General features: G+C 36.6%; 1 protein-coding gene across 1 annotated transcript in view; it reads right to left on the reverse strand.

The window, feature by feature from the left end:
• Positions 1–3942: 3942 nt before the first annotated feature.
• PIGK (phosphatidylinositol glycan anchor biosynthesis class K) overlaps positions 3943–25563 on the reverse strand; it is a 111100-nt gene continuing 89479 nt past the window's right edge. Inside the window, exon 11 of the mRNA XM_006744640.3 lies at positions 3943–4298. Within this exon, the coding sequence (XP_006744703.1) occupies positions 4182–4298 (117 nt within the window). The 3' untranslated portion in view covers positions 3943–4181. The remainder of the gene's footprint in view (positions 4299–25563) is intronic.

Raw genomic sequence — 25563 nt, forward strand, 5'->3', positions numbered from 1 at the left:
TGCCATTCCAGTCCCTGGTGAGGCTCAGGCCAGATCCCCATCAAATTCCCTTCTCGGTCTAAATTTGTTCTAGTTGGGTTTCTATCATTTGAAACTTAAAAGTCCTAACTAAAATGGGGTGTGGGGAGAAGAGGATGTCTCCTGGAAATGCAGTACCCACTGGGATGGGGGGAACATCAGAAAACTTCGGACTGGATTATTATCCAGACATCAGGGGCCTGGGGTGAGGACAGACTGTCCATTCAATCATGCTAAAGGTGTATTTCTAACGAAGTGGGTAGACCACAGAGGGAGTTAAACACATCAACCTCTAAGGCTCTGGGAAGAGAAGGGAATAGGAGAGTCTGGGAGCACCATGGCTAATGTTCTTTAGAGTGACCCCTGGGCCTGAGTGGAAGTTAAAAACAAGGGCTAGGTAGAGTCCTGGCCAGCAAAGAACAAAGGGGTGAAATGTTCCTGTTAGGCACTGTACAACGTGCTCTTCCTTGATGACCTGAGTTAATGTCCCCAGGAAAGTGTCCTACGTCACTCTGCCGGCTGTCCCCGAAACCCGAGGATGGTCAGTGGCTGGCACTTCCACAGTCGGAAAAGGTCAGATCGCATGAACACGAGCCCCATCACATGAGCCTCAGGCGACAGGCCCTACAACTGGCTACTTCACAGGCAGATCTGGAAGTCCCCTGAGGTCTCTGAGGCTGCAAGCAGCCCACAAGAGACAGTAAGCTCCTTTTTATGACAGTTTCCACCTTGCTATGTTTGAACTAAGTGAATTTTTAATAACCAGTGTCTTGGTCACACCTTCAACTACATCAATCCCATATTCAAGGGTCTATGCAGTTGAAATAAACCGAACATTTCATAGCACATTTCCAAAACAGAAACATTTTTGCACTGAGAGAAAAAAGACTGGGTACCACCACGGTGTATAGTCCATGAATGGAAAGACTTTCGTATTTCCTAGGCAAGGACATGCGCAGATGGGACAGGCAGCAACAGAACGGCGATCCCGGAGAACACTTCCTTTGTGGGAAATGCCCTTGGGTAAAAGATGCAACAATGAAGTAATGAGGCTGATTTCAGAGAGCCAAAATGGATGCTGATCTCATTATTTTGTAGCCATACCTTGTGGTATGTTTATAAAATATTTCTTTCACAAGTTAAAACAGAAACTGCTACAGATGGATTTAAATTTTGGTAAAATCAATGGGAAAAGTTGTATGTTAATGCAACATTTGTTGTAAAGATTCCAGAAACATACGAGTCAAAATTTCAAATTATGATTCCCACAGTAACTGTAACTCTGCTATACAACCTACATAATGGAAGAAATGTTATCAACATATACCATAGTAGAAAATACTCAGTAAGCAGAAACAAGCTGAGTTATGCTTGTTGTGGGAATCATCATTTTCAACTAGCAGAGGATATAAAAAAATTGAAACCATAAATGCATGCATTATTTTATGTATTTAATTCCAATTTTTCTTGATCAATTTAATCAGCTTTGCATCCAAACTACATTTCCCTTTCATAAACTGCAAATGAATGCCTTTCATAATTTTAAAATCCACATCATTTGGTTTCTTTTTCTCCTGCAGGCTGCCTTTGCCGAATGGCATCATTATATCCTGTCCCTCCCCTAAAAGGTCAGGCCATGTGTGCTGGGACCCATTTATCTATATTCCTCGTCTCCCCAAAGGACACCAAGGCGGGAGGGGGAGAAAAAGAACACCAAAGAGAACAAGAAGCACGTTAAGTAGCTTATACAGGTAAGTAAGTGCAGCAGAACAAGGGACAGTGGGATCATTAACTTCCCTGTTGGTATCTTCCTAAGCCAAAATAAGGAAAATAGCACCACCATATATTAACAATTTCCAAAGTGTTTAGTCAGAACATTATCTCATCTGATCCTCACAACAACACTGTGAGAAAAGCAAGAAGAAAACCCCTTTCCATTGTTCAGCTCTTTGTGGCTCCAGAATATATTTAAGGATGCGCTTTTCTGGTATAATTTGAAATCTGGACTATTTAATTGCACTTACAATATTACCCACTTACCACATGCAGCGGATTTACTTATTATTTAAAGCAGAATATACTTTATGTAAAAACATTATGGTTACGAGCTGAACATTTAACATAGATTAAGCCTTCTGCTTTAACTATATTCTGAAAATTCAATAATGAAACAGAAAGAGAAATAACTGCCCTTTGAAACTCTGCCTGGGCAAAATTAATCCTGTATATTATATCCAGTATTACTTTTCCCAGTTTGGTTTTAACTAAGAAGGGCACCTTCTACAGCCTCTGGAGAGGAAGCCTTATACTTTCCAGCAGTCTTTACCATCAGGGTGTATTTCATTATATTCAAACTAAATTACTTTGGCTCAAGATCAATCATATTTCCTTTTGACGCTAAGTAGCTCCGCCTCACCCTAGTGTTCATGACCTTGTGTAAGTGTTTGCAGGGTGCTCTGGTCAACCTTTTCTGTCTCTTAGTGCTACTATGATCTGGCTAGTCAAGAGTAAGTTTGTTTTCCCCTCTATGTACAAAAGAATCCCTCTCCATTTATTCAGATAAAATATCTGAATTCATCGAGTACACCAATAAAAAGATCAATTCAAATGAAGATTCAGAGCCGGCAAAAGCCTTAATATCATTTGTTCTAACCTGAGAGTTAACAGTTAATCCTCTGCCCGTGAAGTGTACGACCATTTTGCATGTAATTAAAGGGCAATATTTTAAGTGTTAAAAGGAAAACAAATCCTAAGGAATATTAATTTTATGAGGTTTTATTGTGGAGGATGAGTTGTCTTCTTAATGTTACCTATAATTATAAATCAGATCTTTGTAATGAATAAAGATTAACACATAAATTCTTGGGGGAAAAAAACCAGATAAAATACAAAAAGGTATCCTGTGGGACATGAACACTCAACTTTCATGGTTTTTCCCCCCTTATATGCAAAACAACAACAACAACAAAAAACCAGTATCTGGGGCTGATGCCAAAACACAATCTCAATACTATTGCCAGTTATGAGAAAGATAGGCAGATGGCTGATGAGCTAAAAGAAATCAGCGATGAAGTTCATGTGAATTCTTAAATCTTCCTGGAGAGCAAAAAGGTCTTTTCTGCCTTAAGTGATGCATCAGTCAAACAAAAAGGCAGGGTTCTACGTGTGACCTTTCCAGATAGTCATCCACTCTCATCCACTCTATGGGATTATCTCAGGAAAAGTACAGACCCAGCCAGTGACAAGGTTCACCTTAAACAGAATGAAATGTCTCTTTCAATATGGAAATTGAAGAGGAGGTAATCAATTCTTGAGGATCACAGAATGCTTAGAAATGTAAAATGATGGGGTCTGTTTCTCTTGAGCAGTCAATAATATGAAATTCTCAAAGGTCTTATATTTTCCAGGCAAACTGACAGCAAATAAGGTCCCAAAGACTATCAGTACCATAAGTTAAGGAACTCATTTTTTTATATTTACTTGTAATTAAAGCTGCAGAATTCCATGAATGGCTGACAGTAAAATACTAACCCACTGAAGAATCAACCAAAGGAAGATTCTGAGAACAAGGTAAGTAGGTCCAACAACAGAAGAGTGTTAAATAACTTACTGTACATTCATAAAATGGATATTGTGCAACCATTCACAGTGTGTTCTGAAAAATGTCCAAGGAGAGGGAAAGGGTTGATAACATATTGTAAAATGAAAAGTTACAGAGTGAAATATTCTATACGATCTCTATTTAGGAAAAAAATATGTACATTGAAAAAAAAGACTAGGAGGACACACACAAAATTCCTGACAAGAAATCACCTCTGCTAGTGAGAATTTAAATGTCTTCACATTTTTTTCTTTTCTGAATGAAAAGGGGGTAAGATTAGGGGAAATTTTTATTTTCAAAAACAGCCATTAAATATACTCTGATCTTTGTCCAATCTTTTTAATAACATGCACAACAAAAAACAAGTATAGTTAGTGCCACTTAGCATTTGCATTAACAGTTATTTATCTTTAAGTTATAAAATCAATAGTTCATTCAAATTTAGTTTCCCTATACTTTTTGCCCAATTCACACAAGAACAATGTATTTTTTAAAATGTATAATGACATAAAATTTTATCCAAGGTTGCAGTCTTCCATGACATCTTCTTCACACATCATGTCTAGAAAATGAACTTCATATGCTTGATTCCATAAGTTTTGAAGAAAACCATTATAATGAGTGCCCACAATCCCAGAATAAAACCCCCAGGAGGATGCCAATCTTTCAGCTTTGGTTTCTGCAAAACAAAGAGGACACGGTAAACTTAACAATAATGGGTCAAACAAATACTGATGGGAAACAGAAATTTCACAGGCTGTGTTTGAAGGGGAAGTAATTTAGCCAAATTAAGTGTATTAGGACAGCAACAACAACAAAAGCTTCTAACTGGGTAAATATTTCAATGTGGTTCTTACAGAGGTCAGTTTCAGACGCCATTTTGTTTCTTCAAAGAGGCTTCCTTGACTACCCAGCCAAACAGCTCTCTTCACCCAAGCTCTTCAGTAGCCTACTAGTCCTTCTCACTTTGAATTTATATATTCATTAGTTTGTTGGTTTTGTCTGTCTCTCCCACTAGACTATAACTCTACGAGGGTCACCTTGCTTGTACTCCCAGCACCCCCCTGTCACGGTGCCTGGCACACAGGAGACATACGTATATTGTACTGATTAAGTCACTGGAAAAACAAATGCTATCCAATTCCATTTGTTCTGATATTCAACAAATACTTGTTTGGGGGCCCATACCTTTGGTCATGGTAAGCCCTTGAGACAGAATGTTCCTTACTCCATTCTGAACCCTATTTGAAATTCACCAACTAAAATGCCAACTCCTTCAGATTTTCCCACCTGCTATATTCTTTTCTTTGAATGTGTAGCTCCTTCTACTCTTAACTTCTATCGAGTAACATAATTATCTTTATTGGTTATCTCCCTGCAAAATTCCAGGGGGAAATGTCTGGCTGTATTCATTTTATATCCCTTTGTCCATTCCCTACCCCTCAACACCCAGCCAAGTGTCCTGTATATTTCTTTGTCCAGCAAGGAAAGGCAGATCAGTCTTCTCCCTTTAGTTGTCATTGCAACAGCTACGTTATGTCCCTGAAATTGGAGGTCTGTAACTATGATCTTTTTATGAGGTTTACTTCCTAAACTACTGGCCAAGATTGTAACGATAGTTATGATATGAGAATCATATTTTTTTTAAGATTTATTTATTTGAGAGAGAGAGAGAGAACATGCACGTGATGGGGGGGGCAGGGCAGAGGGAAAGAGAGAAACCCAAACAGACTCCATGGCGCTAAGCGTGGAGCCCAAGACAGGGCTCGATCCCACAACCCAAGATCATGAACCGAGCTGAACCCAAGAGTCGGTCGCCTAACTGACTGCACCACCTAGAGGCCCCTAGAATCATATTTTAGAGTAGAATTGAGTAAAGAGAACTGTAATCTAAAATTTTCTTTAGTCACCATGTAAACTAGCCAAGGAAGATTCATAAATCTCTTAGAGGTATCTGCACCTTATAGTTTGGTTTCCCATATATAGGACACCTAATGTTCTTTAGTCAATCCTAAGCTCATCACATTACAAGAAGAAAGGAGGCAGGCAGGGAGGAAGGGAGGGAGAGAAGGAAGGAAAGAAGGAAGGCAGGCAGGCAGGCAAGCTTAAATATAAAACACATCAAGTCAAATCAACCAGAATTCGTCAGGAAGGGCCATGCTAGTATAGTTGCTTAATGTAGACAACATTATAAACCCACTAAAAGAATTCAAAAGAACATTTTGATACAACAAAACTCTATTTTTCTTTTAATTTTATAAATGAAGAAGTTATCTATGGAAATGCCTGGTTTTCAACTAGGTGATCTTTCTGCAACTTCTTCCTTCTCTTCTGAAATTCTCCTCTCTTGGCTTCAGTGATACTCTCCCCAGGTTTTTCCCCTACTTCCCTAACCATTCCTTTTCAGTCTTCTTTGCCCCTGAAATGCTCGTGTTGTCTAGAGCTCTGCCCTCAGCCATTTATTCTCTCCCTTTATATAAATAATCTCTCTGGGTAACACCTGTACCCTGGTTTTGACCTCTGTCAGCAAGCTTATGATTCCCAAATTTATATCACTAACATGGAACTCTACGCTAAACCCTAGGTTTACGTACAATTAACAGACATCTCTACTTGGATATTCTAAAGGATCACAAACTTTACTATAGCCAAGAGCAAATTCATTCCTGAGTCCTCCACCCAATTCTGTTTTCTTCCCTGTTTTCCATCACTCCATCCATACGGGGGGCATCACCATGTTGCCAAAGTGATAAAACTGGAAGTCATTCTTAGCTCCCCCAACTCTCAGACCTTCCCATTTCCATGAGTTCCTAATTCTTACAGGTTTTCTCGCTATCATGTCTGTCCTTTCTAAGTTTTCTATTGCCACTGCCACTACCTTGGTTCTAGCTCTTATCATTTCTTGTCAGGATCACTGAAATAGTGTCCTAACTAGCTTCTCTTCCTCCAAGATGCCCTCTCTTTTCCATCTATCAATCATATTGCTGCTAGACACATTTTCTTAAAATACAAATATATATTTATAAAATATGTATACATATTTGTATAATAATAAAAGCCTCATATGTATGCAATAGGTATTGTTTGTTTTAAGCACACGTTACTTTTGTAATTTAAAAAAATTAAATAAATAATTTAAAAACGAGGGCTCAGTGTGGTGTGGTTCAAAGAGCATGGGATTTAGAAACAACTGCTTTGGGTTCAAAGTTTAGTTTTAACACTTAAAGCCCATGTTACCTGTGAAGCCACTTCACCACTCTGAATTTCTGAATCTGTAAAATGGGCATAGTAACACAGACCTCCTGGGAATGAATGAATGCACAATTACAACAATGATGTGTTTTCTGAGAATGTAGTCAGTCTATAACTACCTGTTCCTACCTAGAAAAGTGATGATTTGAAACTCAGAGTACTTTTTAGATAACTTTCTTTTGTGTTTGTTAGTTATGAGGAACAATGTTTGAAACAATCTGATTTTTGTATAAATTTCAATTCAAAATTAACTGGTCAAACTAACAGAGAAATCAACCTTACTGTTTTCATATCACGCTGGAGTTTTAGTCAACCACATAATATAAACACAACTGACAATACTGTTTACAGTGGTTACGTGCTACCCTAACTCTTAAGTCTATTCTCACTCCCTCCCACTCCTTCCAGAAAACTCCCCAAACACCAAAAATATTGTAATCCAATTCTTTCTCATGTTACTTTCTATTCAAAACTCTGCGATGGCTCTGATCATATGTGAAATGATGATGACAGAGGTTCTTTCCCTCTAGTCTCTTATAAGATGGTAAGTCCAGTGGCATTTCAGATGGAAGAGCTTTTGAGAAACACTATGAAAAATCTTAATTTAATTCCAGTAGAAAATCTAGATTAATATAAAGCATAGTTATATTAAGGACAGGGAAGGTAGATATCACAAGCATGTGACAATGAAAAACAAGTGAGTGAATTAAACGTGATTTACTACTGCTTGGTTTTTGTCATGTTTATTTTCTATTATTCAAACAATTTGTAATCCATGCCAAAGGGTTGAAAAAGCTAAACCAAAAATTCTTTTTCCATAAATGGGGAAAAGGTTGTCATTATTAGTTATTAGAGGAAGCACACCTTTATACAATAGTTTGCAGATGTACCCTGAAAATTCAGTTTAAGAGTACTGACCTAATTGGGGCAACAAGATTCACATTTTCCCCAATAACTAGGAGTCTCGGATTTAGATGGTATTTGAAAACACACACACACACAGGTTCATGCTTTAAAAAATTTAAACAAATATTATCAAAATCTGGCATTAAACTCTTACCTATAGAAGGACAGGCTATAATATACAATACAGACGATTATTCCATAAACCAATTTAATGAATTTCAGTGCTAAAAGAGTTCAGGTGATGTGAACTTTCAAGAGTTTAAAAATACTGTAACTTTCAGATAATATTTAAACCAACTCATGCTTTAAAAAAAAAAAAAAGGTGAACATCATTTAAGCTCTATGATTCATTAGAGATTACTGAAATAATAAGTAGTTAATAGCAATCTTAGTTCTGCAGCTGTAGAAACTCTAGTTACTTTCCAATGAGATGGATTCCCTGAGGTCAGAGTTGTACCATTAGATCTTAAACTTAGCCAGAAATAGTTGCCAGGAAGAAGACAACGAAAGCTTCTTTGGAAGTCACTATCATTTCTCCCAAGACTGGTCCTGGCAGCTATTTTGATCTATTATTCCAAAGACTGGCTCAGAGAATTCTGGAGGCATTGCTTCCTGGCTCCTTCAATAAGATGTGTCCCATATTTAGACCACTGATGCCCAGGAGAGGACCAGAGAGAAGAGCAAAGTGCTAGAGCTTTGAATGTAATAATGGAGGACTAAGAAATGTATGTAATCACTCCAAAATTATAATGGAATTTTGTATTTATTTACAGTATAACATTGTACAGACTAACAAAGAGTAGCAAATCTCAGCTTTCAAAATGGCTATTTGCAGTTGCTATATTTTTTATTGTATTACATATTTTTGATTAACAGAAAATGGCAAATGAATTATTAATTAAATACAACTTGGACTCTTAGCTTAGCATGGCATCTACGTAGAATCTTCCAGTGCAGCCTTTCCCATCTTCTGAGGAAAATACATATGAAGACACAGAAAGACAAGAGCACATCCTACTAGAATGAATTTAACCTCTGATGAGAAACCTCAGATAATTTCACTATCTGAAAGTCCTAGAAACCAGGTCTGCAAACAAATTAATAGTGGCCTGCTTTTCTGAAAAAGGGTTGCTTTGCACTGGGAAACACAATAATTCTGTCAACTGAGAAAGGGACTTCTGCTCTCTCCTTTTTCCTGCCTGCTATTCAAGAGATTGTGTTTCAGAGTAGAAGGGTGGCTTGAGGAGGCAGCCAAAGTAGTGTAACTCATTCCTATCCCCCCAATGGCAAATCTCTTTACCATCTGAATACAGTTCCCAGTAAAGAACAAGTCAGAAGGGAGAGGGGCACTGACAATGGTTCACTGCATCTAAGAAGTTTCAATATCCACATGAAAAGCTCTGAAGAGAAGGGAAAATAAAGGAAAAATCCTTGTAGTAGCGCATGTTAAGAAACAGGTTTTTCCATACACTTCACCATTTTAAAGTGCCCCCAAACCAGACATACATAGGTAGCGTGGTAGCAGAGGATCCTCGGATCCTCGTTTAGTTTAGCAAAACCACATTTGATGACTGCCTGCCAATCACAGGAAATGTATAACAAATTATTCTTCAGACGCAGGTCTGAGAAGGCATTCAAACTGAAGTAGATAGGGAGAAGCATCCACATACTCTGTTGGCACATACCAACAGCGTTCTAAGAAAAAGGAAAAAACACGGAGAGGTCTATGAGTAAAAATACTCCCACACACAATAAAGAAATATCCTGAAGATGCAGAGAACATATCTCAGAATAAGATGCAATCAGGAACCAAAAGATCGTTTTAGAAAAATTTTGTTTGGCATTGACTTGAATAAAGATGCACAAGAAATTGAAAATAAAAGAATGGTACAAAGAGAAAAATTATACAAGATACAAGGGCAACAGGCTGAGATAAAAAGGGAGCAAAATTAAAATCCACGTTGACAAGGAAGAGTGCCCTAAGCACATCTTTGAGTCCTTCATTCACCTAACTGTGGCAGATTGGTGGCAAAAAATGGCCCAATTCTCCATACTTCCCTTGTATCCATGCCCTTTGCAATATGTGCTGTTATAGCAACTCTCACCAAGAAATGGAATTTACATCCTTGTCACATCTTTTGGTCGACAAAATGCAACACAAGCAACAGTGTCCTAATTCCAAGGCTTTGCTTGCTTCTGCTCTCTCAGACTCTGCTACCACCATGAGAAAAAAATCTAGGCAAGGCTTCTGGAGGCAAAGACATCATGTGGAGAAGAACTCAGGTTCCCCAGACAAGAACCAGCCAACTCCCAGAAGCAGACCGGCCTAACCAACCCAGGACTGCCCATAGACTCATGAGGGAACTCAGCCGAGAATAGAACTGCCCAGTTAAACTTGGCCTAAACTGTCAACTTGCAGAATTATGGGCTAAGAAAATGGTTGATACTGTAAGCCACTAAGTTTTAGAGTGGTTTATTATGCATCAAAAGCTATGGAATACAACCACTGATGTAATTAATGTGGAAGGAAATACCCTGATCCTTTATTATCATAAGAAAATAAAGTTCCCATCTACATACTTGTGGCTTCAGATTTCTGCAGGAATGGTACAAATAAGAACAGCATAAAGGGCAACTAATCAACCTCTTGTCCACCATGAACCACCATGAACTCTGCTGAGGTGGAGGGGGGATGGTCTGACAAGATAATCTCCTCTGACCCTCCTCGAATAAGAAATCCAGCCCCATTAACTCATCTAACTTTCACAAAGCATCTGTCACACCTGAACAGTTATCTAGAGCCAGACTCTGATGAAGCCATCCAGGAAAAATACCTGCTATACGTCTTCTAGAGGTAAATTTCATGAATATTCTTTGCATAACCTCCCCAGTAAAGGAGTTATATTGATGCTCTTCCAGTTCTCTCTTATGGGCTTCCTGGAAACAGACTGACTCCAATTGCCACCATGCCAGGAATTGCTCTCCTGGAAATGAAATAGGGGAACCCAGAGACTAATTCACCTAGCTTCCTCTAGCCTTCCTCCTCTCAATTGCAATCTAGACCAGATGTCTAGCTCCTTTCCTTTTAAAGTTAGTAATTAGTGTTACCCAGATGTTGCCCCCTGCTGGGGAAATGAACATCTCCCAGGATTCTGATGCACCCTACTCATGGTAAATTTGCAAAGCAATTAATCTAATCTAGGATAATTGAAGATGCTTTACTTTTTACTGTAATTTATTAAATATAAAATTGACCATAGTTTTTCCTTAACTATGATTTTAGTTTTCCCATGACAAGAATATCCACTGTTAACATTATTACTTAATAGTGCTCTGGAATTTCTAGCCAATCTAGACATAAGTTCCAGTAAGGAGAAGTAAATTTTCATCTGCAAATATTATGATTAGATATCAACAAACTCTACAAAATAAATTCATAATTATGAAAAATAAAGAGCTCAGATTTTTTTTTTTAGATTTTTTATTTATTCATTTGAGACACAGAGATACAGAGAGAGAGAGAGAGAGAGCATGAGCAGGGAGAGAGACAGAGGGAGAGGGAGAAGCAGGCTCCTCACTGAGCCTGGAGCCTGATGTGGGGCTCGATCCCAGGACCCCAGGATCATGACCTGAGCCAAAGGCAGACACCCAACCATCTGAGCCACCCAGGCACCCCAAGAGCTCAGATTTGAGATAAATATAAAAAAAACTTTGAATATGTTACCAAAAATGAGTCAAGAAACAGAACAGAAAAAAAAAATTCCATTCACAACAGCAATAAAAAACATAAAATAACAGAAATAGCCATAACATGAGATGTAAGGTAAACAATCCAAATTACCCTATAAAAATGAGTAAACAGACCAGAATATAAAAAAGGATATGATAAAGCTAATCTAAAATGTTATTCTCATGCAAAATAGAAAGATCAATGCAACAGAATAGAAAGCAGGCAATCAAGCCCAGTAGCCAAGAATTTAGTACATGATAAAAGAGCTATCACAAAAAAGTGGGCAAGAAAATATTCTTACTGGTGCTCTGGATTAACATTTGGAAAAAACAGTTTTGTTGCTAGCCCAACATTATAAACCAAAATACACTTTACATGGTTTAGAATTAGATGTAAAAATATTAGATGTAGAAACGTTTTTTTAAAATTTTCTTTGTAAAGTGGCACCTAGGGACACATTCTAATGGTAGCTATGTTAAAAGTACCAGTGGAGAGGGATGCCTGGGTGGCTCAGTCGGTTAAGCGTCTGCCTTCAGCTCACGTCATGATCCTGGGGCCCTGGGATCGAGTCCCACATCAGGCTCCTTACTCAGCGGGGAGCCTCCTTCTCCCTCTGTCTGCAGCTCCCCCTGCTTGCTCTCTCTCTCTCATTCTCTGACAAAGAAATAAATAAAATCTTTAAAAAAAAAAAAAAGTACCAGTGGAGAGCAGTGGCAGAAGAAACTCATCGTGGGGAGCAGAACGCACGAGGCCAAGGGCCTGCGAGCTGACTCAGAAAGGACCTCTTGGGAGAGCTGGCCCTTGAAAAACATGTCATATTTGGGTTGGTGAAGAGCAGAGCAAAGTCAGGTGATGAGAAAAGCCAGGCATTGTTGAAAGGCAGAAGGAAGGTGATGGACGATCCACAATGGTGGAGATTTACATCTGCTAGTTTGCTGGTGACCAGCCAGAACTGTAGCAACTGGGAAACACTGCTGAAAGAATGGATGCCCTTTGGGTGTAGCAAGCATCAAGGGCTACAAAGATTCATTCTGTAAATGCCCAGTTGTGAGCTGGGATTTGAGACAAGAAGCTTCTACTAGCTTGAGTCAGTGCCCACCCACAGGTGAATGGAGTAAAAAGATAAAATGTAGGAGAATTTGCACACTAAAGGGATTTATAAATCTAAAAGCAATAAATGAAAATAAAACCAAAAGGTGAAGAGATTTTTTTTTTTAAAGATTTTATTTATTTATTTGACAGAGAGAGACACAGCAAGAGAGGGAACACAAGCAGGGGGAGTGGGAGAGGGAGAAGCAGGCTTCTGGCAGAGCAGGGAGCCCAATGCGGGGCTCGATCCCAGGACCCTGGGATCATGACCTGAGCCGAAGGCAAACGCTTAACGACTGAACCCAGGCGCCCCAAGGTGAAGAGATTTTTAAAAGAACTTTTTGAAAGCTCTGTGTTTTGCAAAGTGTACAAACCAAAAGGTGAATAAATGGGAAAATATGATAGAAAGGGGGATAAGTTTAGTACATGAAGATCTCCCCAAAATCAATAGACACAAAGATTTATTAATAAATGGAATAAGGAAATGAAAATTTTCACAAAATAATTACAAATGGCTAATTAACATTGAAAAAATTCAATCTTCTTGATCATAAAAACAAATTAAAAATAATATATTAACTATTTCTTCATCTTTTAAAAATTACACTAGTAAATGTTAATGAGGATGGTCAACTTTTCAGAAAAATAATCTATTAACATGTTTAGAGGTCTTTAAAATGTTTGTATTTTTTCATTCAGAGGAACTGTTACACTCTGAGCTACATTAAGAAACTCAGAAATGGGGCGCCTGGGTGACTCAGTTGGTTAAGCGACTGCCTTCGGCTCAGGTCATGATCCTGGAGTCCCGGGATCGAGTCCCACGTCGGGCTCCCTGCTCAGCAGGGGGTCTGCCTCTCTCTCTGACCCTTCCCCCTCTCATGCTCTCTATCTCATTCTCTCTCAAATAAATAAATAAAATATTAAAAAAAAAAAAAAAAGAAACTCAGAAATGCTGACAAAGGTTTTGCACAAAGATTTTCTTCTCAGTGTTATTTACATAATAAAAAAACAGAAAACAATCCATATAAACAATAATACAGGAAATATGGTACATCTACATAAATAGTAATCAAAATGTTTTCAAACAATTTTAATGATTTGGAAACACACTTATGCTGTAATAATAAGAAAGTAAAAGCAAGATTCAAATTAAGTATGAAATATGATCTTCTATAACAATATTCAAAGAAAAGGAATATATTAAAGTCTTAATAGTGTTTCTCTGGATGAAATAGAATTAGGTAGTTTTAATCTCTTCTCTAAACTTCTATATACTTTTGAAAATACGTTCCTACAATGGATATGTATTTCTTTATTTTTTGTGTGTGTAGGGGGAAGGGAATATATAGGAAAAACTTCTATTGAAAGAATCCACTTAGAAGAATCTTCATATACTCATCTTTTCCAAATTAGGAGATGCACTGCAATAATACTGTTTAGTACTTGGTATTCTAAGTTTAAGAAAATGTAACATGAATAGCATGACAGCAACATAATATAATAAAGTGCTTTTTCAGTATGTATTTAATGATACTGCTGGAGTATAACAAGATTGCTATTTTTAAAACAACTATAGGTAATATTTTAGACATTCTACAACGATTTTCCTTGCAATCAAATGACAGATTGGTATAATTATTGCATTTGGTAGTACAGCTGCATTTAAGGTAAGTTCATATTAAAGTATAGCTTATAATTTCATTTGTGTCCATATCAGAACTTCTCATAAAATGACTGATTTTATGTAGTTAAAGTACTCTACTGACTGCTATTAAATACACTATTTTTTAAAAAACTTTCACAATAACAGCTATAATACAAAGGTGAAAAGCACACATAAAACACTGCACTGTGTCATGAGCAAACACTTAAGAGCTTAAGGGCTACCTATTATTGAAATGCCTAATGTTTCAAATTAAAAAGATAGGTAGCTAAGCAACACTGCACTGCCAATTGTGCAGAATATTCAGCCTCCCCTTTCATGTTGCTAGGAGAACATTACCATAGAACTGCAAAACAGTTAATGGAGCATAGATCTAAGCACTAAAATTATGTCCAAAGAAGAAACTGAGGATTTTCAAAATTGTACGTGTTTACTGTAAAGCAAATGAAAAATTTTCAAAGTTTCGATGAAATTCTTTTCTTAGAATGATCACATCAGTTCAGTTAAACTATATTTTAAGTAAAGGAAAAAAATACAATATACTGAAGCTACTAGTCTAATAACTTTAGAAAACAGCTGTTTGTTTTCAACTGTTTGATCTGTGCTGGTTTATTAGTATTTCCAGTCTCTCTATATCTTCTCTATAAAACATAATTTGTAGTCTCCAAATTATATTAATAGTATAAATCAAACTGTGGTCAGCAGAATTCTAAGTCAGCCCCAGATTCTCTCTCCCTAGTGTACATTCGCCATCTAATCCCTTCTCCTTGAGTGTGGACAGAACTTGTAAATTAGATGGGCTATCTCTCTTATGATTAGGTTACATTATGTAGCAAAGATGAAGGGATTCTGAAGATATAATTAGGGTCCCTAATCAGTTGACGTTCAGTTAATCAAAAACAAGATTATCCTGGGAGGAGGGGATGACCTAATAAGGTGAGCCCTTTAAAAGAGAGTCTATATATCAGAGATAGAAGTCAAAGAGATCAATACATTAGAAACCGCCGAGATGCTCTCCTGCTGCTCATGAAGAATCAAACAGCCATGCTGTGGTGTGCAGGACAGGCAGGGAAAGCAAACAGCCTCTGGGAGCCCAGGAACTCAGTCAGCCCTACAACCACGGCAAACTGAATTCTGCCAATAACTAGTGAACTTGGAAGAGGACCCTGAGCCTCAGATGAAACTGCCATACTGGTTGACACCTTAATCAAAGAATTGTTAGACCGTGAGCACAGGACTAAGTTCAGCTCTGCCCAGACTCATAAAGTGTGGAAACTGAGATAATAAATGCTTTTAAATCACTAAATTTATTTGTTACACAGCAACAGAAAACTAACAACCAAGACTCGAAATGAAACTATTCATTATGCCTGGTAACTCTTCCTTGGGTGAATAACTGACTAATATATTAACTTTATATGTTCAAAAAATAGAAGTGAAGAAAATGAAATATTCTAGTCTAATTCCTCCTACTCTTCCATATCTATTCATTCTGTTAAGACCCTGCTCCAATGTCACCTCCAACTGAAGCCTGTTCTCATACCCCAGTAAAGAATTAATTTCTTTTTCTCTAGGCACCAAAGGTAATTGGCTCCTATCGTACACTATAGTCAGCTTGTGTGTGTGATTCTACCACATTGTGATTTGTTGGTGGTGTCTTATCCATTTCTGAACCTTATCAAGGTCTCATAGGCTTTGAATACAATAGAGCAATCAATTTGTCTTAGTTACATATTATTTTCTCCTTGAAAATAAGAAATACAAATATTCAAATATTAATTACTAATCTACTAGTTTATACTCTTGGTTTTATGACTTAAGGAAAAAATAAAGAATTGCATTAATCAAATAACAATATAATCTATTTTAAGAATCCCTAGTGAGAAATTAAAAACATTATTTAATAAATGTGAAAACAATTTGAAGTTTGAAATAAATGAATCTGTTTTTTAGTTCTTAGTTCTTAAAAAAGAATCCACTGTTCCCATAAATAAAAATAAAAGTACATTTATCAACAGTTATTTATCTGTGTCTGTTAAGAGGTAATCAGAGCTCTGCTTCTGCAGATGTAGGGTTAAATGCTACAGAAACTATCGGCCCATTCCAAACAACTAGAAAATCATACAGAAGGTAAGGAACAATGGTTTTCAGATATTGGACAATTTGCAGCAGTTTTCTGACCCCTGGAAGAATGGAAATAAGTGAGTCTCTCGAGTGCCCAAGCTTATTGCCTGAAGAAAGCTTCCAAGCTGCGGCATGAGGAAGGGGACCCAAACAGAACCTGGCAGTCTTGCTGAGTCAAGGAGACACAGATTAGAATTCAGGGAGGTTTGGGCAGCTAGAGTTTGCAGGGCAGACCACTGGAGAGGAGGGGGCAGCACAGAGACAGGCCTCCAGATATTTGCAGAGGGTCTTCTGGAGTCTTCTGCACAGTGTCATCTCTGCATGCAAAACAAGCTGGCAGAGGAAAACAATACAAAACACCAGAAGCAACAGGCCAAACACTCTCCTAAGATTCATAATATGCAGAGCACCAGGTCACAGCTCATACTGAGTCTAATGCAGAGTAAAGCAGAATAAATCAGAAATAGTGGAGCTATCTCCCCATCCCCCTTCCAAAGAAGGATCTGCTCTGGATCTGCCTCAAACAACTTAAAAGCAACCCTTAAAGGGCTCAAACTGATCCTACAACAATATCTAACACTGCTACATGAATAAAACAAAAATCCAAAATCCAACAGCAAAACTTAAAATACCTAGCATCCAATTAAAAAAAAAAAAAAAGCCATGGAAAGGAGAAAAATATGACCCATAGCTGGGAGAAAAATCAATCAATTGAAAAAGACATAAATGAGATGATGGATTTAGTAGACAGGGCTTTTAAGATAGCTATTATAAACTGGATATAAAGAAAAACATGAACATATGAAGGGAGAAAGAGAATACATCAATAAGGCCCACATAGGATCTTCAGAGATGAAAAATATGATACACGAAATGAAAAAATATACTGAATGGAATTAACAGATTAGACACTATAGAAGAATTAGCAGAGAACTATTAAGATAGCAACAGAAATTATTCAAATAAAGCACAGAAAGAAAAAGAGCAGGAAACAGAATAAACAGAGAGTGGGCTGTGGCACCATATCAAGCAGGATCACATCTGTGCAACTGGAGTCCCAAGTGGGGAGGGAGAAAAGTACCTAAAACAAATAATGACTGAAATGTTTCCAAATTTCACAAAAACTATAAACCACCAAACCCACAAAGCTCAAAATCAAGCATAATAAACATGGACCACGCAAAAGGACTATCATCATCAAAATGCCAAAAAACAATGATAAAGAGAACATCTTAAAAGCAGTCAGACAAAAAGAGATTTGTTCTTAGAGAGCAGGGTTCAGCAAACCACAGCACATGGGCCAGTCACGTGATTTATATAAGTAAAGTTTTACTGGAATACAACCACACTCATTCACTTTCATATTATCTATTGCTGCTTTTATACTAAACCAAAGTTGAGTAGTTGCAACAAAGGCCAGATGACCTATAAGCCTAAAATGTGACGTGACCTACAAGCCTAACACATTTACTATCTGGCCCTTTAAGAAAAAGGTACAGAGGAACAAAGTATGACTGAAGGAGGCCAGAAGACAGTGGAAAGACATCTTAAAGCACTAAAAGAAAAGAGCAGTTAACCTAGAATTCTAGGGAAAATGTACCAAGTGAAAAAAATCTTTCAAGGATGAAGGTGAAATAAAGCATTTTTCAGTAAAATGAAAGCTTTGAGAATTCAACAGACCTATACTATATGGTAGTATATACCAAATACTTATACTGTATACGGTATATCTATCATAGGTTTAGACTAGGAGGAATGTTAAAAGAAAGCTCTTCAAGCAGAAGGGAAATGGTATCAGACAAAAACGCACTCTTACACAAGTGAATGAGGAGAGAGAACTGACAAAGAGGTGGATAAATATAAAAATACTTTTCCTCAATTTCATGTTTCTTTAAAAGGTAATTGACTAAAGCAATAATGATAATAATGTATTACAAGGATCATCATATATGTAGAATCAAAACAAACAACAGCAGCAGCACGAAGGATAGAAGAGAGGGATTAAGAATATATCATTATAAAGTTCTTATGTTATACATGCAATAGTATAATATTTAAAGAAACTGTAATAAAGATGTATATATTATACATCCTAGAGCAACAACGGCAACAAAGTAGATTCACTAACCAAAAGTGGAAATAAAATGGGATCATACAAAATAGTCCAAAAGAAGGCAGAAAATGCAGGGAAAAGGAACTAAAAACAGATGGCCCAAACAGAAAACAAATAGCAATATGGTAGATTTAAATGCAATTTAAATACTGATAATTACATTAAGTGGAAGGATCTTAACACTCCAATTAAAAGGAAAAGATTGCAGGGCACCTGGGTGGCTCAGTCGTTAAGCGTCTGCCTTCGGCTCAGGTCATGATCCCAGGATCCTGGGATCAAGTCCCACATTGGGCTCCCTGCTCGGCAGGAAGGCTGCTTCTCCCTCTCCCATTCCCCCTGCTTGTGTTCCTGCTCTCGCTATCTCTCTCTGTCAAATAAATAAAATCTTTTAAAAAATAAATAAATAAAAGGAAAAGATTGCAGGTTGACTAAAAATATAAAAATGATATTCTACCTGTAAGAAACTAAATTTAAGACACAGATAGATTAAAAGTAAACAAATGGAAAAAGACATACCATGGAAAAGAAAGCTGGGCAGGCTGTTTAATGTTAGAACAGAGCAGACTTTAGAACAACAGATATTATAGGGATAAAAAGGACCTTCTTATACTGATAAGTTGATTCATCAAAAAGACACATGAATTCTAAATGTGTATGTTCTTCAACAGAACTTCAAATACACAAAGCAAAAACTGACAGGAAAGGAAAAATGATAATTGTACATTTCAGCACAATCTCAGAATTAACAAGTATTGATTGATTGATTGATTGATTGGCAGAGGGAGAGGGACAGAGATTCTTACGCAGGCTCCATGCCCAGTGTGGAGCCTGACATGGGGCTCCATCTCATGACTCTAAGATCATGCATGAACTGAGCTGAAATCAAGAGTCGGACGCTGAACTGACTGAGCCACCCAGGTGCCCCAGAATTAATAAGTTTAAAAAATCAGTAAGAATATAGAAAACTTGAATGTTATCAAGCAATCTGATACAGTTGATATTATTTCACTCCACCCAATAACAATAGAATACAATCTTTACAAGTACACATGGAACATTCACCATGACAGACCAAACTGTGATCTGTAACAGAAGTCTCAATAAATTTTAAAGGACTAAAATCATACAAAAGTATTCTACATGGTGGAATTAAACTAGAAATCATTAATAGAAAAGATATTTGGAAAATCCCCCAAATACTGGGAAGTTAAATACATTTCTAAATAACCCAAAAAGAAATCACAAGGGAAGTCAGAAATTATTCTGAACTGAATGAAAATGAAAATACATTTCAAAATGTGTGGGAGGCACATAAAACATGCTTACAGAGATGTCATATAGTTTTAAATGTTTGTATTAACAAAGAAGAAATTTCTAAACTCAGTAATCTACGATTCTACCCAAAGAAACTAGAAAAAGAAGAGCAAATGAAACCATGATAAGCAGAAAAAAGAAAAAAAGTGGAGTTCAATAAAAGTGAAACAAAAAAATACAGAAAAATATCAATAACCAAAAAAGTGCTTCTTTGAAAGTTCAGTAAAATGGATAAAACTTCTGGCAAAACTGATTAAAAGAAAAAAAGAGAGAAGAATCAAAGAGGGGATATGATTATAGATTATGTAGACATTAAAAAGATAGACGATACAAAAATAACTTCATGGCAATAAATTTGACAGTGGGTGCCTTGAAAGATACATCAGCTTATCTAGTTTTAAGCCAGAGAGTAAAAAAGACATGTATATCTGTAAAGTCTACACAGATTTCCATATTCCTAATGGATTTGGAAAGGAGGAGAGCCTCAGTCTAAAATGAGGAAAGGGATTTTCAGTCAGAGTGTAAAACAAAAGGGATCTGTACCACTAAGAATGCCTAGGGAAGAACCCAAGAGAGTCAAGTAGAAATTGCAGGTAATAAAACCTAACACTTTTTAAATGTTTATCATATGTCATGCATTATTTTAAGAATTTTAAAAGCATAGCTTTTAAGATAGATAATATCATTACCCTGTTTTACAGATAAAGAAAAGGTTTCAGAGCAGGGTTCTTTCTTCCTTTCTCTGCAAAGGGCCAGATAGTAAATATTTTAGGTTTTTCCAGCCATATAATCTGTTGCAAAGTACTCAACTCTGCCTCATCAACTCTGCCTCATAGTACAAAATTAGCTGTAGACAATAGTGAGCAAAAAGATTTAGGTATGTTCCAATAAAACATTATTTATAAAAACAGGTGGCAGGCTAGATTTTATCTGTGGGCCATGGTTTGCCAACCATGCTCTAGAGAATGGTTGTTAATGGTTCAGAACATACCAACCCCAAATGAGCCACTTTGGCATAGTGATTATTTTGAACTGAAGGCACTTGAGAAACAGCAGATGCAGGAAGGGCCCTCTGATCTTCACCTTTCTACCTGAAAGCCGATCAAAAAATTTCCCATGGAAAGGTGCTTTCTCTGTTCCAGGAAGACAACATTCTTATCACTGGATACTGGCAGTCAACACCAAAATCAGTCTATACAAACTAACCTACTAAAATAGCCCTTACCTTCCATTAGTTTCCCTCCTATATTTCCTAGTCATTTCCCCCTCAATTTACTGCCCCTATTCCAAGCCCCTTTGTCTCATCACTTCTCCACAAAAGCATTGTTTCTTTATTAAAATATACAAGCTCCTAGTCCTAACTGCTTCTTCGGGTATTCATTTTCCTTATGAATACCCTCACATGCACATAAAAATACTAAATAAAATTTGTATGTTTTTCTCCTGTTTATCTGTCTTATTTCTGTTTAATTCTCAGGCCCAGCCACAGAACTTAAGAGAGCAGAAGAAAGATTGCCCTTCCCTAACTGTATAGTGATTTTCTTTTAGAGTTATCTGAATCTGTCCTTTACTTGATAATCTTTTGGAGAGATGTCATCTAAGAGATGCAAGTATTGGATGGATTTTTAAAAATCTACATTCTACAAAAGCAGTGGGAAATCAGTATACTCTTACATTACTTTATGATTTCAAACCACTAGGAAAATTTTCTCTGATGTGAAAACTGTCAGTGATTAATTATTACAACTTACTTTATCTGAAAATCCAAAAAGTACATTTAATTACATTTTATGCTGTACCAAAAAAAAAAAAAAACCCTAATACACCAATAACGAATAATGCTTGCCTCCAGTTGTACAACTATTTCTAAATGGGTAAACAGTTAAGAAAAAAATTACTATAATGGGCTTTGTTATTTTACTGTTTAAGAAAAAATTAAATTCCAAATCTTTGTTTTTAGACAGAATTTTCCTAACTTCTTCAATGTCAGTCTCCCAAGAAAATCATCAAAATGCTTTTAAGTGTTAGACTGGCATCTTCTCTTTTGAAATATACAGTCTAAAGAACAAATCAGGAAGACTCCTCTGTGCTTAAGTGAAGTCATTCTTCAGGGACAAAAATTAATTTCAGTTAATTTTTCTGCAATATCATCTGCTCATTCCTAAAAAGATTATAAACTAAATTTATTTTAAAATAAATTATAAAGTTTGAGAAAGTATTTTTAACAAAAGTAGTCACTTTTAGTCATGGTATTCATTATAAGATTGTTTAACATATTTGTACAACAAAAACAAATCTTAAAATTGTTTTTCCCATACTCTACTAGTAATGATCTTGCCTATGAAAAAGGGCCTGTATATGGTTTAATCAATGACAATACTCTTAAACAGCCCTTTTCTACTTCTATACTAGTTGAAAACAGCAGGCTAAGGTTTATAGTATATTACAATTACTAATTTATTTTATTTTTGGCAGAACAGCCAACTGAGATGTGCCAAGGAAAGAAGTAAAATAAGAAGTCTGAAAACTCTTAAAAATGAGTTGTTAGTATGTCAGTGAGATCTACTTTATCACAGACTAACAATTTTAGGTATAGTAAACAGAGCTATTTACCAGAATAAAAATTTTAATTAGTGTCTAACGTATCCATTTATTTTTTTTTAAAAGATTTTATTTATTTATTTGAGAGAGAGAATGAGACAGAGAGCATGAGAGGGGGGAGGGTCAGAGGGAGAAGCAGACTCCCTGCTGAGCAGGGAGCCCGATGCGGGACTCGATCCGGGGACTCCAGGATCATGACCTGAGCCGAAGGCAGCCGCTTAACCGACTGAGCCACCCAGGCGCCCCTAACGTATCCATTTATAATTACTACATCTCTCTCTAGCAATGTTACAGATTTAATAACACTACCTAAAAGTAAACATGTTTATTCCACAAGATTAAGATGTCTATTGGCACATTTTATTTTATTTATTTTTATTTTTTTATTTTTTATTAACATATAATGTATTATTTGTTTCAGGGGTACAGGTCTGTGATTCATCAGTCTTACACAATACACAGCGCAAACCATAGCACATACCCTCCCCAATGTCCATCACCCAGCCACCCCACCCCTCCCACCCCCTCCACTCCAGCAACCCTCAGTTTGTTTCCTGAGATAAGAGTCTCTTATGGTTTGTCTCCCTCTCTGGTTTGGTAGAAATCTCTTAATCAAAATTAGGTAACATGGATATTATTTTCACCAAGTATTAATAACCTTGGAGATAGAACTGGTAAAAAAGATACACAAGCAAAATCAAACAATTAAATACCTTGATGTACTAATAAATACATCTGAAAGTAGATTAAAGTAAAAAAATCTTTTAAAGAAATCTATGCTTATCTAGAAGTTATCAGAAATTAAAATTGAAATATACTACACGAGTTACCCACCAAACATGACTGGTACAATAAAATCAAAGTTAATACTGAATGCTAAAAATCTGTAACTAAAGATATTGATTCCTTTAATATAAAAAATGACTTTTCTGACATGCATAGATCAGTTTTAAAGTGAACGATAATCTAAACTCCTATCGGGAAGCACATTAAGGTGATTTCAGGTCAATTTGGATGACAGATTAAATAACTCCTACTTACACTATTTTGATCTGTTGCTAGTAAGTATCTAACTACTCTAACTACCGCCAAGTATGAAGCATGAAGCTGAAGGGTACTGTATCTTAGCATGTCTATATCCAAACAGCCAGTTTCCCGATCTATATGGGCAGAGATTCTTTTGGGTTTCGTTTTCTTTTTATTCCATGTTACTTCTGCTTTTGGTGGACCCCTGGGTTTAACTGCTGTCAAGTTCATTAGGCTAGTCATCTAACAATGACAGCCAACTGATACAAGCAACAATGTATTTCCCTCACTTTTTTAAAGATTAAAATGTTAACTTACCTTATTACACTGTAAATTAAAACCTTCCTATTAGAAGCACAGGATGCACAGGGCATGAGTGATCTGGTTCTACTTTCCTCACTGTGTATTTTTTTCTTCCTTGTACAGATTCTCTATCTTAAAATTTGGTACAAATACATAGCTAGGGAACTGGCCAAGGAGCATATTACTTTTCCATTTCCTGGAGCTGGAAAAGGGTACATCTCCTCACTTTTCGTACTGTTTGTCTCAATCCCCAGAAAGTCAGCATTTATTCATTCACTAATAATCCTCCACCAAAGCACACTTATGCCCCTAATATTATGGACTGCACTTAATCCTTAAGACAAATAGAAAAAGCTAAGAGGACATCAGAAGCTATGTGATACATTTTGATATAATGGAATATAGAAAATGAAAATATTCTTTATATTTGGCATATTTGCAAAATTACAATGAATTTTAAAAGACAAAAACTCAATTTAGAACCGCCATTACAATTCTATCATGGTATCCTAATAAAATGAAAATTCATTAAAAGACATATTTTAACAAGTCTTCACTATGTATATAAAATATCTTAAAAGAAGAATTAAAATTTTATATTTTCTAAGAAGAGACACCAAAAAGTTTTCTGAAAGGCTTTTGTCTTAGTAACTAAGATGATGAAGCTATACTGCAAAGGGAGTAAAGTTAATTATCAAATTCTTAATATTTAAAGCAATACAAAGGGTCAAATGTCTAATATTCATTAGGGATATTTGCTTTCTGAATGTGAAAAACTCTAAATTACTTCAATTTATGAAAGAAATGTATATTTGTTTTTAATCACTGGTTGTTTATTTTAGTTGTGTACAGAAAATTTTCAAGTACTCAAGGTCCAGTCATAGAAGTTAGAGATCGTCAGGGCTCTGTGACACTCATTTTTCTTTTTTTTTTTTTTTTTTAAGATTTTATTTATTTATTTGACAGAGAGAGACACAGTGAGAGAGGGAACACAAGCAGGGGGAGTGGGAGAGGTTGAGAAGCAGGCTCCCCGCGATGTGGGACTCGATCCCAGAACCCTGGGATCATGACCTGAGCCGAAGGCAGTCGCTTAAACGACTGAGCCACCCAGGCGCCCGACACTCATTTTTCTTACAACTGTGGACAAACCACTATCTGTTAGGCCTCTCTCAGTGGTGGGGAACAGATGAAGCATTAGCACAGGCTAACAGGGAATGAATTATATTCCAAACGTCCTTTTTATCATCAGTTTTATGGAAACTAGAAAAGATGTTTTTAAAAATCATCTTATAAATGGTTGTTAGATGATTAGGACAGGTCACAGAAGGCTATCAAATTCTTACTGTTGCTGAACTAGGAGAACTAAACATGGACCCTCAGATCAGGTGGCTACATAGGAGAGACTTTTCTCGATTCAAGCAAGTCAACTACAGGTAAATTTTAAATTAATCAAGCTACCTTTAGCACCTTCTCCCATCACTTCTTGTACCCACATCCTTTCACATTTCTATCTTGTTTCAAGCCCTCACCAGGGAGCCAAGGACAACTGGGGTGGAGAAGGAAATCAGGAACAGAATTGTGAAGGTAACAGATTCTCTTTAGGCCAGTTTCTAAATAAATGGATATTCATGTACTGAATATTGAACTAACTGTTGATATTTATGCCTTCCAAAATATGGTTTCAACTAACCATAACATGCATTACATCTGTTGACACTTCATTCATCACATTTCCTAGGGACAAAGTTCCTTTGTAAGAACTTCGCAATGTTCATAGGAAGTACTAGAGCATAGTAGTTAAGAGGAAGGGTGTGAAGTCAAAC

Source organism: Leptonychotes weddellii, chromosome 4, assembly GCF_054177405.1.
Source record: "Leptonychotes weddellii isolate Sample4059 chromosome 4, ASM5417740v2, whole genome shotgun sequence".
NCBI lineage: Eukaryota > Metazoa > Chordata > Mammalia > Carnivora > Phocidae > Leptonychotes > Leptonychotes weddellii.